The 13,994-nt window shown below is 34.5% G+C and overlaps 1 protein-coding gene across 1 annotated transcript in view; it reads left to right on the top strand.

The window, feature by feature from the left end:
- LOC111084969 (tachykinin-like peptides receptor 99D) overlaps positions 1–12,460 on the top strand; it is a gene marked incomplete at its 3' end in the record, with an annotated part of 32,485 nt that extends 20,025 nt beyond the window's left edge. The window contains exon 2 of the mRNA XM_022381691.1: positions 12,245–12,460. Coding sequence (XP_022237399.1) covers positions 12,245–12,460 — 216 coding nt within the window. The remainder of the gene's footprint in view (positions 1–12,244) is intronic.
- Between the last annotated feature and the right edge of the window lie 1,534 nt (positions 12,461–13,994).

The following is a 13,994-nucleotide window of genomic DNA, read 5'->3' on the forward strand; positions in this document are numbered from 1 at the left end:
TAATTATATATATATATATATACATTAAGAAATATTGACAGAGTGATATTGAGATTAAGTCCAGTGTTTTACATAAATATTGTTTTCTTAAATTGCTAGCGAGTGCGATGCCTATGATATAAGTATATTTGAAGTTGCTGGTTTTTAATATATATTTATTATGATTATCCTTATTATTTAATGAAAGTTTAAGCCTCCTCTTGTCCAGACATGTTTTGTTTTCCCACAGAGAACATAGATTCTTCAGATGTCAATATGCTAATAAGAGACGTTAGCATAAACAAAAATGAAACTGAAATTTAAGAACGTTGGTAAGTTATTGTTAATTGAAATTGTTAAGCAAGAGTTAGTGATGTTTCTCATAAAACTGCACAGCGAACGAAACTTGGTTCTGTTAATTTTTCAATGAAGAAGCGATCGAAAAAAATTCTACAAAAAATGTTCAAAAGCGTTAAAATTAGGTTAAAGTGACCTTGATAGTTTTCGATTTTATGGTCTTTACAATTAAAGCGTCTGTCTTATACAGCTAGATACAACGAAATGTCGCTAACAACAGAAACATCGAACACAATGAACCTTTATATCACTATGTATACAAACGCTCGCCATTATTTAACTTATCGTTTTCAAACACGAACCTGTAAAAATCAGTAACTTGTAATACCTTCCTTTAACTCCACTTATCCTCTTGAGAAAATGTTTGTTTAGCAGTTTATTAATTCGCTAGAGAGTCGAAGTTTTAGGTTTTAACTTGTGCTTTCACAAGCACTTACACGAAGAATAACAAACGAAGGATTAACGAATGCTTGTGCCACGAATAAAGGCCTCAGCTAATACCATAGCAACTGTTGTCATTATGTATTAAAACATTAAGTGTTGATAATCTCTTAAAAACCATTTTCCGCATTTTTTTCTTTCCTTTCAGATACATATTGGTTTCTTGAACGTCCAATCGATACCCACGAAAGACATCTAAGCACTAATCTTTGTGGCAACTAACGCGGTACTGAAAGCTACTGTCAATAATTGGTTTAGTTATAAAGAAAAAACGTGTTCCGAGCAACAAAAACTGACCGCCCGCCGCTGAAAGTCGGTGATTCAGAGAACAATAGGGGTTAATAACAGGCATGGCTTGAGAAGTGGATTTCTGAGGAAGGTGGGGGTTTTGAGAACAGTAGGGGTTAGAGTTTGAGAAGTTGGGGCTAGGCATTGAAATTTGAAGTAAAACTTGAATGTTCTGTAGGTGATTATTCAGTTAAATGTAATAAAGGTCAATTTTGATTTTTTTGCTCATTTTTTTGTATATTGTTTGTTTGTTGTTGTTTTGAGGGGGGCAAGGGGAGAATCTGGTCCCATTTGATACCAGGACCCGGCCAAAGCTTAGTGACCGGGTACCCGGACCTAGTATTCGGACAAATTTTACTACCCGTGCATCCCTACTAATAAGTTAAAAAATAGAACAGCATGAATAATGACGTATTCATGTGGCCCATCTCTGTAAAATGTGAGACATTTATCCTGCAGCGTGATTTAAAAAAAGATCGAATCTCTTCTGAAAGGCAACTGAAATGTTCAAACGGTCCACCATTTTGCGCCAATTCACTGTACTGTTAGATATTCAAAGATTTCACGGCAAAGCATTTCAGGGATGATTGTTGTTAACATATCAGTACAAATTTAGTAGAACTTGAAATTATGTTCTTTTGTGGGTTAGCGGTAAGTTTACGGGCTTACAACACTAAAATTAGGGGTTCGATTCCCCGCGGTGGACAAAAGTTTAGGTTGTCCATTGTATATCTTTGCGTTAAAACAACAATAGTAATGGAACTGGTTTAAAAAAGAAAGTTTTATGAAACAAATTAATTTTAAAACGGACTACGCATGATTTGATGATTTGGTCTCTCAACTCGGAATCTGCGTGTCACAGGTTCGAATCTCATCGGCGAACATGCTCGACTTTTTAGCTTTCGGGGCATTATATTATGAAGGTCATTCCCATATTTCGATTAGAATAGCCAAAAAGGTGGCACTGGGCGCAGTTGACTAGCTGGCTTCCCTCTAGTGTATCACTTCTAAATTAGGGACGGCTAGCGAAGATATTTCTTGAGTAGCTTTGTGGGAAATTCAACAATAAAACAAACAAACTCTAGTACAGGGTTTCGATACCCGTGAAGGGCTGAGCACAGATAGCCCATTGTGTAGCTTTGTGCATAACTACAAACAAACAAACAAACTATAAAAGAGTTTTTTTGTCTGTACATCGCTCTCAGAGAAAATTTGATACTAATCAACAATCTCAATGAATACTACTTGAACTGGTCGCGATGTGTGGAACTTTTGCTCAAACAAATTATGAGAAAGCGAGTTCGACATATAAATATCACTATAATTACGTACATGGACATGGCTTTGAAAGGGGTTAGAGTACGTGCGCGGATTACCAAGCGAGTCTCTGAATCCATTGTAGTAATTACATTAATATTATCCTGGAACAAAAATCAATATACTCAAGGGGGGAGGAAGAGGTCAAGTGCACCTGGCCCTCCCAGGTCTACAAAAGACCAAAAACACGACCAAGATCACTACACCCGTGACTTACCAAGACCTCATCTGATCCCCTTGTAGTAATTACATTCATATTATCCTGGAACAAAAATCAATATACTCAAGGGGGAAGGAAGAGGTCAAGTGCACCTGGCCCTCCCAGGTCTACAAAAGACCACAAACAAGACCAAGATTATTACATCCGTGACTTACCAAGACCTCGGATCTGTTGAATTTGGCGGCCATTGCATTAATCCCTTGCAGTTACTCCGAATTAGCAAAAGTATGATTTATTGAACTCATGATAGGGTGAGGCTCTATCTAACTGGAACCAAAATTGTCTTTGCTGTAACGGGTATTCATACGGGTCTTCCATCAGCAACAATAAAAACATAATCAGGTGTGCTAATATTATTAATCATACAAAATTATTGTAATCAATCATCGTATACTTAATACGAATACGGAAATAATAACTTCTATCAATCTATATCAATCTCTAAATTATTAAGACACAATCAAATATAAAGGAAAACGTTACGTAGAAATAGTATGTTTAATTATCAGATTTTTGACTTCGTAAAGGAGTGTGGGGTTTAATATCGCCAAGCTATAATCATTACGATATAATAATCAAACAGTTGCAATTAATAATGCGCTCTCTAATAGCCAATTGTAACATTAAACTGGCTTCTCATCTTCGTGATATCACAGGCTACGTGACCATAAAACCAATCGGAAAGTAGGCTTCAGTGCTTCTTTCCAACTCAAGGTAATATAGTAACATTCTATCTTTTTTTTTCATTTCTTAAGAATATTTTCCCTTAGAATCATTGACCCCATTGACCTTTTACCTTTATACCCCAAACTACTTGATAATTCCTGCCATCCTGACATTGTTAGTTAAGGGTCCCTATGATCTTCCAGTTACACTTAAAATATTTGTTTGTTTGTCTGTAATTAAACACAAAGCTGCACAATGGGCTATCTGTGCTCTGCCCACCACGGATATCGAAACCCGGTTTATAGCGTTGTAACTCCGCAGACATACCGCTATGCCACTGGGGGCCAGTTTCAAGAAGTTTGTTTATTTGGAAGTTAAACACTAAGTTACACATTGGGCTATCTGTGTTCTACCCACCACGGATATCGAAACCCGGTTTCTAGCGTTGTACGTCCACAAACATACCGCTGTGCCACTGGGGGGCCACTTAAAATATAAATAAAAATACCATGAATATCGCAGCTACTCTAGTAGTTACTGCTGCATCCCCTATGTATTCTACGCAGACAGTGAGCTATTTTATCCAATACTTTATGTTATTTCTTTGTACTTAGTACTACTGTAACAGGCATAAACTTAAGATTATTCAATATCATGCAATATGTGAACACCACCGGTAGTGTACTGTATGCAAAAAAAGTCGGTAATTAAGTGTAAAGACTTTTTGCACAACTTTGATATTGTTCTACTAAAAATTATACTTGTTGCAAAATAATCATTAATATGAATACGTTGTATTATACCGTTCAAAGACATATTTACCAGTTATTTGAGAGTTTTTCCGTGGGATTTTTTTATTTAATTGTAGTCATCCTTTTAATTAATTTATTTTTTATCGAAATTATCCAAAAAAAAAAGGAATGGAATTCAATATCGATGTAGCTTGGTTAAGTCTCTGATATCGGTCCCCAGTGGCACAGCGGTATGTCTGCGGACTTACTATGCTAGAAACCGGGTTTCGATACCCGTGGTGGGCAGAACACAGATAGCCCATTGTGTAGCTTTGTGCAAAACTACAAACAAGCAAAGTCTTTAATACTTTAGTTATTTATCAGAATATTTCTTCACAATGTTATTAAGCTGATAAATTATTTTTAGCTGTTAGAATGTCGATAAAAAAAACACTTGTTTTATTCCATGTCGTGCATAGAATTTATTTGATATAAATACAGCAGACAGTATTTTTCAATACACGAAAAAAATAAGAAATAATAATAAAAAACTGTTTTGTTTTCTCTTTTCCATTTCCGTTTCATCTGAAGACTAACTGCATTCTCAGAAACCCAAATAATGGTCACTCTATAGAAATATTATTCTAATAACTTTTCGCGTTGGTGGGTTATTTTTGATTATTCGATAAAAATATCGTAAAGTCTATTCCATTTAACGGGAACAAATGCGAATTATTTCTTCGACTACGTTCTACTGGCTACGTTCATTGAGAGGCCTAACTCACAAATATAGCTTAACAGTCACTTACTTATTAAATTTATCTTATATCTACGCACAAAATGTGCAGCATTGACTTACCGTCTGACTAACTGACTCGATAACTTACTGACTGACTAATTAATTAACTCACTCACTGACTCACTGATTACCTTTCTGACTCAATAATAATTCTCTCTAATTGACTGACGAACCGTCTGTCAACTCTTTCTCTAACTCAGTCAATGACTAACTATCCAGCAATATTGTGGTGTATAAACATTATTACGCCATTTTTCCCCAAGTTTTCTGAAAATTCTAGAGGTCACGTGTAATCTAGAATTCACAAAATTTATAGACTTCCACATCATCAGTACATCACGATTAACTCTCTCTAACAACAATATAAAGTGTCTAAACTAAAAAATTAAAAGCATAGCGTACAACAATATTGTTTTAACCTTTTTATGAATCACTGAGTAAAGCCGGATATAAACTCGGAAGTTTGTCTATGTTACTCCGTATCCAGTCTTAGATAACATTCGTTTTAAAGCCATATTTGCTGAGTTTTGTGTGTGTGTGTGTGTGTGTGTGTGCTTGATTTTCTAGCACTCATAAACAACTGCCGGAGCTGAAAACGTGATGTTTTTGCTGATTCTTACGATGCCGGTCCCCTGTATATTTGTTTATACAAGTGGGGTAGTAGTGGTGGCAAGTACTGCTTAAACTGCTTTTTACGTCACTAATTACAAATTAGCGTAAAGAGACTATGTGTTCTGAACACAGACAGTTCTACGTAAAGTTTAAAAGATATTTTAAAATGTGAAGTAGGCTTAACAACAGGTTCTTGTAAATGGGATTGACAGTTCCATGTAAAATCTTATCTTACAACTGAAGATCAAAGCTGGAGGTAAATAACGGTACTAACTATAAGTAAAATATAGCTTTAAATAACATCAAAGAAATATAAAAAAATATCAACTTGCAGTTTCAAGCTACAGAAACTACGTCAAACATCATATTTTTTGTAAGAAAATATATTATTGAGCTGTTTGTCGTACAACGAAACGCTTTCAGGCAAAGTGTAGTAACATAATTGTATCTACAACATGGTGCTCAGAACATAGAAAAAATCAATTCGTAACGTCAATATTGACATTACGTACAAACGAGACAAGCGAGTGCTTGGAGTCTCGAGCTTTTAGGTGCCTCACACTTATTGGTTTAAATATTATTTAAAATTAAAATATATTCGTTGTTTTACTCTTGTAAAAACACAACAAAAATGTGACGTTTAATTTCAAAAATTTGCAGTGAGGAACTTAATTTGAACTTTAACTTTAAAAAATGTTTTAGGGCAAACCCCTCCCCCTCTGCCCCCACTAGCGCGCAGTGTATTAGTGGACTTATCTGATCTGATTACCTTGCTTCTAGGGACTTCGCGTTTGCTAAGTTCGCCCCTACATAAACTTTTAAATAATGATCTTGAACTTTTCCTTATACCTTGTACTCCTGAGGGCAATGTGCTTCTATGTAAAATGTGGTAAAGTAAAATCACTAATAGTAAAACATCAGTTGACTTTCTGCTTATACCCATTCTGCAAAAAGAAAATTAATTAAAGAAAGTGAACTGATGAAGCTCATCAGATGACGCTTAACACAAAAATACAAAATGATTTTTCAGAAAACTCGAAATTAATCACATCGAAAGATAATAGTTTTCGAACAATTTATACTTCAAAGACCGTGTTCCCTTAACTATATAGAAAGTTTATATATTAATAATAGTAATGAAATGCATAATAAACAGTTGATTTAAGTTGTCATACGTAATAACCCATAAGCTTTAAAATTCAATTTACTTTTTCTCTGGACATAACGTTATAAAGTATACAAAAAGGAATCTTCAATAGCCGCGACTCTTGAAATTATTTTAGGTAGGATTAGAGTAAATTAATCTATGAGACCTTAGGTGTGATCAAATACATCAATCGAAAGGGTTTGACCTCCTGAGTGCAAAACTGTAATTAGATCTCAAATCAACCAAGAGATGACGATGCTATGAGCTAAATGTTTGTGCTTAAAAAAATATAGAAAAAACTCAGAGCCATTCTATGAGCCGCTATTGTGCAGCTAAAAACAGGCTCACTTACTTAATATTGTGTAGTTACGTGGCTGATTTTTCTGTCGTATACATGGTACAAAAAGATGGAAGAAGAAGTATTTATTTCACATGAGAATTATAATTTTAAAATTATAATGCCAGCAACAACAATATATTTGAATAATGTGCACATGACACTCTGTGTCATGTACTCAATGCTTGTTAATCATTTAGATAAAATTCACGTTTTACGAATAACCAGAGCATCTTATTTTTAGCCGCGGCATAGCGAATCATAGAATAGCTTTGAGTTTTTTATCAAGTATAAACCTTTAGGTCATAGCTCCGTCATTTTTTGACCAATTTGAGATTTAAATACAGTTTTGGACTCAGGAGGTCAAATCCTTTCGATTGATTTATTTGAGGGTAGGCTGGTAGAGATCCTGATGAGTGACCAAGTCGAATCGAGTATATGAGCGCCCCACGCTTGGTATTGCTAGCGCACAAAAATATAGCTAATCAAAAGAAAAAAAAGGTCTCATAGATCAATTTACTCTAATCCTGCCTAAAAGAATTTCAAGTGCCGCGGTTATTGAGGATTCCCTCTCGTTTTGGATAAAGTTCCAGGTTTTACTGCGTTTTGCGTTGTGTAACCAGAGCATGTTAATTGTTAAGACAATGTGCAGGCTCTACTATGTTTTACGTTGTGTAAACAGAGCATGTTAATTGTTTAGACAACATGCAGGCTATACTATGTTTTACGTTGTATAACCAGAGCATGTTAAGTGTTTAAACGAGTGCGGACCGTTTCACTTAATGAGAACAATATGCACACTTGTTTGAATTAGAAATGTTCAAAATCGTACAATCATCTGTGCTTCGTGACAACTATCGAGTGTTCTTCTTGTGTAAGAATGTCGCTTATTCACAGGAATGAATAAAAACACTTTTGTATTCCCTAACGAAGCATAAACACATGTATTTTTATATAACGGTAGAAAAATTTCATTGAAAAAGCGTTTACCACCCTAATAGCCACATTCGCTATTACTATTACCTGCTTTATGTTGGAATAACCCAAACGATGTATACTTTTTTTTTACGGTTTTCTAAATTATAAAACAATACTGTATCTTGTTTTTTTTAAGTGTTAACACTGTGGTACGATATGCTTAAGTGTCTCTATGACACTGGATTTTTTTACCAATTTTGTGTTTGTTTGTTTGTTTTTGAATTTTGCGCAAAGCTACACGAGGGCTATTGCAGTGTAAGACTAGAGGGAAGGCAGCTAGTCATCACCACCCACCGCCAACTCTTGGGCTACTCTTTTACCAACGAATAGTGGGATTGACCGTCACATTATAATGCCCCCACGGCTGAAAGGGCGAGCATGTTTGGTGGGAGGGGGATTCGAACCCGCAACCCGCAGATTGCGAGTCGAGCGCCCTAACCACCTGGCCATGCCGGGCCCTTAGATTTGTGATTAACTCTCTATTGGATGCGTGATGAAAATACGGTTGAAAAAATACGGTTTCTTTGAATTTCTTATAGAAATAGGTATATATATATTGCACACACAAAAATATATGTTTTTCTTGTTAAGCAGAAAACTACACAATGGGCTATCTCTTCTCTGCCCACCACGGGTATCGAAACATGTTTAATGTGACGTGGATTCGAACCCGCGACCCGCAGATTGCGAATCGAGCTACTTAACCACCTGGCCATGCCGAGCCCACCAATTTGTGATATGTTTTGTCTTATCACGTGGCTTTTGTTTGTCTTCTTATTTTGTTTATTTTAAGCGCAAAGCTACACAAGGACCCCACAGTGGCACAGCGGCATGTCTGCAGACTGACAGCGCTACAAATCGGGTTTCGATACCCGTGGTGGACAAAGCACAGATAGCCCATTGTGTAGCTTTGTGCTTAGTTCATTATAAAACAAACAGCTCTGTGCTCATCGCAACAATCGTTAAACGTTATTAGTCTTCAAACTCCCCCTTGATTCATCGGGAGGAAAATCACGTAGAATATAATTATGCTAAATATGTGTAGAAAACAAAAGACTTATATCTCTTTCTGCTAATTTCACCTAAAATAAACTTTTTAATATTATATTTGTATTAATATTAATGTTAATATTATATTTGTATTTGCATAAAAGAGATGCTTTTAATTACTTTACTTGCTATAGGCAAAAATTTCATAAGGGATACCATGCAAATCACATTTGAGGGTACTATCTGTAAAATAAGTTCGTACGACTTACAGCGCTATTACATTTCATGAATAATCTCATAAAGTAGTTTTTAAATGCACAATATTATGGGAAATACACGATCACGACCATGAGGATGCAAAACTATTAAAACTAATGGACTTCTTTTCCCAACTTTAGGCAGAGTATTCATGATGAAGACGAAAGGCGGAAGACATTCAAAATGTCGTCCTCTATACGTGTGTTTCTACAATAGGCGGTTGCCGTCCATTCAAACAAATTTAAACATGTTAAAAGCTTATCAAAGTTTTTAAAAAGGTCTACCGTTACGTCGTAGAATAATATTATAAGTTTATTTATTGATAGTATTAAGTATGGTAAAGTTTAGCCCAAACTAAACTAAAGCAAAAAATGTACATAAATATCACAGAGTTAATTTGTCTCTTTATCGAATACGGGCCGTACTTAATAAAGGTTTAACTGATGTTAAGCGTAAGAAAAATGGATTTACAGGTCTCAGTGTCTGCGACTTTTCTAGAAATCCTGTATTTAAATAAGTACTGTTACAATATAGATATTAATTTGACCACAAATGCGGGTCTCTGCTAATTTTTTTAAATTAGCCAAAAGCGAGAGGCATACAAACATAAAATGGCATTTATTTAAACCACAAATACTATGCTTTCTTGTCTCTTCTCCTAATACTTTTTTCCTACCTATACCAATCTCCAAATTAGAATTTGAAAATCTTAATCGCGTCATAGCATTCTTAAATGCCTTAATAATACGTATTCTACAAATCGTATTTTTTTAGAAAGTTTAATATGAATTTGATATAGACTGTTCCTTACATCTCTCCCAACACTCTTGTTTTTCGCAGTACATGTAATCTGAATTTCTTTATAAATTGTTTTCTTCGGGGGATTTTTTTTTCAGACTTTATATAATGTTTTAAAATTTCTAGCCACAGATGTTGTGTTCGATAATGTTAAAACGTTATATAGGCATCGTTGAACATTAGTCCATTAGCATACATAAAATTATGCTTTACTACGACTTTTTAAGACTTTTTACAACATCTTTTTTAACTAATATAACCCAAAATTTTGCACAGATAATATTATCTAATATTAACTATAGACAGCCCCCGGTGACCCAGCAGTGTACGTGAAAATGTATAATGCTACAGTTCGCAATTCGATCCCTGTGGTAGACACGGCTTACATAGTTCACTTTGTATTTATGCGCTTAAAACAAAATATACGAACATATATTCTACCAGGAATACCAATTATTTGAATATTTTGTTTTATTTGAATTAATTCTGCGTATACCTGATAAAATAGAATATAAATTCCTGTAGTTGCTTTTCAAATTATTTTCTCACCTTTGATCTCAGTTTTGATTATATCAGCTTCATGCCTCAGTTCTACAAATCAAAAACTACATTTCCACTACAGATCACATAATCATTTATATCATTTCCATCTTCAGTTTTATCCATTTTATTCGTCCCGCCATTCAAAATAAGTACACAATTTACATTAAATAACTATTTTAAATATCTGTAATAGGTATTTATATGTATTCATCTCTATTTACACATTTTGGAAATTCCTCGTATTTATCATATTCACTAAAACAAAATCTGTAAAATAACATTATTTATTGTCCTTTTTAATTACCATTACAAGCATTAAAGACATATGTAAATAAATAAATATATATATATATATATATAATAATCAGTTTTAGGCTCTTTCTTTTAATACCATGAAACAACTTACAAATATATATTCTACCAGTAGAATTATTGCTCCAAGTACGTAAAATTATTTTTTTTTGTAATTTAATGTTTTCATTATCTTTGTTTTTGTTCTACTTTCAACTGTTTCCCTTATCCAGTCGTTTCCTTTAAATCATCTTTCATTACTTCATGTTTCTTTATAACATATTCTAGCTTATATTAAATGCTCCTTACAGATACTTTCAAATCTGCCTGTACACCTTTTTAAGTTGAAGATCCCTTATGGCACAGCGACATGTCTGCGGACATACAACGCTAGAAACCGGGTTTCGATACCCATGATGGGCAGAGCACAGATAGCCCATTGTGTAGCTTTATGCTTCACTTCAAACAAAACTTAAGTTGAATTTCTGAAAATTTGGACCCTCCCCCTTCCGAACTTGATGGAAATGGCCACCCTAGTCATCCCCTCCAACAATTGCCTCTGCTTTAACCCCGAAAAAGCTCCCCAGTGGCACAGTGGTATGTCTGCGCACTTACAACTCTAGAAACTGGGTTTAGATACTCGTGGTGGGAAGAGCGCAGATAGCTCTTTGTGTAGCTTTGTGCTTAATTACAAACAAACCCTTGAGAAAAAATCGGTTACACAAGCATCAGTTGGCTGATACCTAATTTACGCAGAATACTTGCAAAATATGAACTTGTTGCTCATGTGCAACACTTATAAAATACATTATGACTCATCTCATGAATGTGTGGAAAGGGTCACTTTAAAACTCTTCTGTTTACATTTACAAGGCACTCAATCTAGTAAAATAGTATCACACAATTATTATTTCATTCATAACTGTATGCTTACTTTAAAACCTGTAGAAATATATTCTTCTGTGTTCCGACGAGTTCATGTTCTATTCTAATTACATAAACAATTAATTTAACCTCAAAGCAAAAATAAAAATAAGAAACTCTGTAGTTAGAATTTACAGCTTGTAATTGTTTTAGACATCACTGATATAAATAAAATCCTAAAACGTGCAATAAGTTAACCTCGTTAAGGTTCATATCTACAGGTATATTGCCCTATACATCTCTGAGGATTACCAAACAAATCGCATATATATCTGAGACTCTACAAAAGCTAAATGTATAGAATTACGGAGATAATTTTAATCTTTAATGCTAGATTAATAACAAATATGTTTTTTCTAGATTCTCCTGAAGCCCCTCTTCACCGCTAACAAGAAGATAGCAAATATATCATAGATAATATTGAATTACGATGTGAATCTTGTTTACGACTGCATTGTTTGTAATTCCCTTTATGTTAGCGATAAAACTTTATCCTCACTACGAGATTGTTTATGGTTGGGAAAATCGACTACCAAAAATCTCTAATGTTCTATTTCTTTTCTCCCAGGTACATGGCCATCATGCATCCACTGAGGCCCCGAATGTCTCGAACAACAACTCTCATCATTACTCTGTGTATTTGGGTAGCTGGAAGTCTTCTCTCCTTACCCAATATTCTCTATTCCAGCACTATCACAGAAATGTTCTCGAACGGCGACTACAGAGTTATCTGTTTCATGGTCTGGCCTGACGGATACTCGAACGATAGTTACACTGAGTACATGTAAGTTCTGTACAAATGTTGCACTGGGTATGTGTAAGTTCTGTACAAATGTTGCACTGGGTATGTGTAAGTTCTGTACAAATGTTGCACTGGGTATGTGTAAGTTCTGTTCAACAGTTGCACTGGTTATCCGTAAGTTCTGTTCAACAGTTGCACTGGTTATCTGTAAGTTCTGTTCAACAGTTGCACTGGTTATCCGTAAGTTCTGTTCAACAGTTGCACTGGTTATCTGTAAGTTCTGTTCAACAGTTGCACTGGGTATCTGTAAGTTCTGTTTAAAAGTTACACAGACTACATGTAAGTTCTGTAAAAAAGTTACATTGATTTTGTGTAAGTTCTGAAGTAGTACGCTGAGCACATGCATTTTCTGTATAATTGTATATGTAAATTCAACCTAGTATTTCACCATGTATTATTACTAAGCAATACAATTGTTAATTACTTTGTTCAGACGTTGCACTGAACGACAAATATATTTTGTCGGGTCGAGGATATACAATGTATTCTACACATTACATTTATATCTAGTAACTTTAATGTATTATTACATTAGTAACTGGAATTATGTGAAAAGTTAATTTCAGGCATATTTAATTCTCTTAACACTTCACAGGAAGTAACGACTTAAGTAACGATCTTTGTAAACACTTCATAAGGTATTGAAGTTTGCTTAGGTGTTAATCTCGTTTCTGCTTGAGACAAATGCAGGTGTTACAGTTATTCTGATTTATGTCTATGTGCTATTTATCTTTATCTAGGTAAGTGTATATTGATTTAGTCTTCAACTGTTAAAGCATTGTTGTATTATTCTATTGCTAAGCAAAGTATTTTCACAATTTTAGTCCTAATGGACAGTATATTTTCAAAGAATATTAATGCCTTGTTTATAACGCCATTAAGAGGGGGAAGTTCAACCTTTATCCATTGTAAAATGCTGTTATGCTAGCGTTTAAGGTTAGCCTATGTGTTTGGTTTATATAAAAACGATGTCGTATGAAGGATATTACAGTCAAAAGCTAATCAAACGAATGTTTAAATTCTAGACGTGCTTGCAGATTATTCGGAAAGCATATCGAATAGGATTTTTTCTTTTCAGAAATAAGATTTTGCTAAACAACCCTCATGTTCGTCGCTACATTTCCTCTATTTTTTGTGACGAATGTTGTATTGGTTTTAGAATATTCGATAGGTTTTGAACAATAGATGGAAATATCGAAAGGCTTAAAGAAATATTTTCAACATAAGTAAAACAAAATGGAGAATTAATATTTAATTGGATTATCTTTCTTTTTTTAGCCCCCCAATGGCACAACGGTATGACTGTGGACTTACAACGCTAGAAACCGGGTTTCTATACCCGTGATACGCAGAGCACAGATAGCCCATTGTGTAGTTTTGTGCTTAATTAGAAACAAACAAACAAAATATATTTATTTTTTTAAACATATTTGCCTAAGGCGAGACATGGCATAGTGGAAGACGTGCAGGACTGCGTATCAGATGGTTTCAACTATAGAGATGTTATAAATATGGC

The sequence above is a fragment of the Limulus polyphemus genome, unplaced genomic scaffold (assembly GCF_000517525.1).
Source record: "Limulus polyphemus unplaced genomic scaffold, Limulus_polyphemus-2.1.2 Scaffold185, whole genome shotgun sequence".
In the NCBI taxonomy this organism is placed as follows: domain Eukaryota; kingdom Metazoa; phylum Arthropoda; class Merostomata; order Xiphosura; family Limulidae; genus Limulus; species Limulus polyphemus.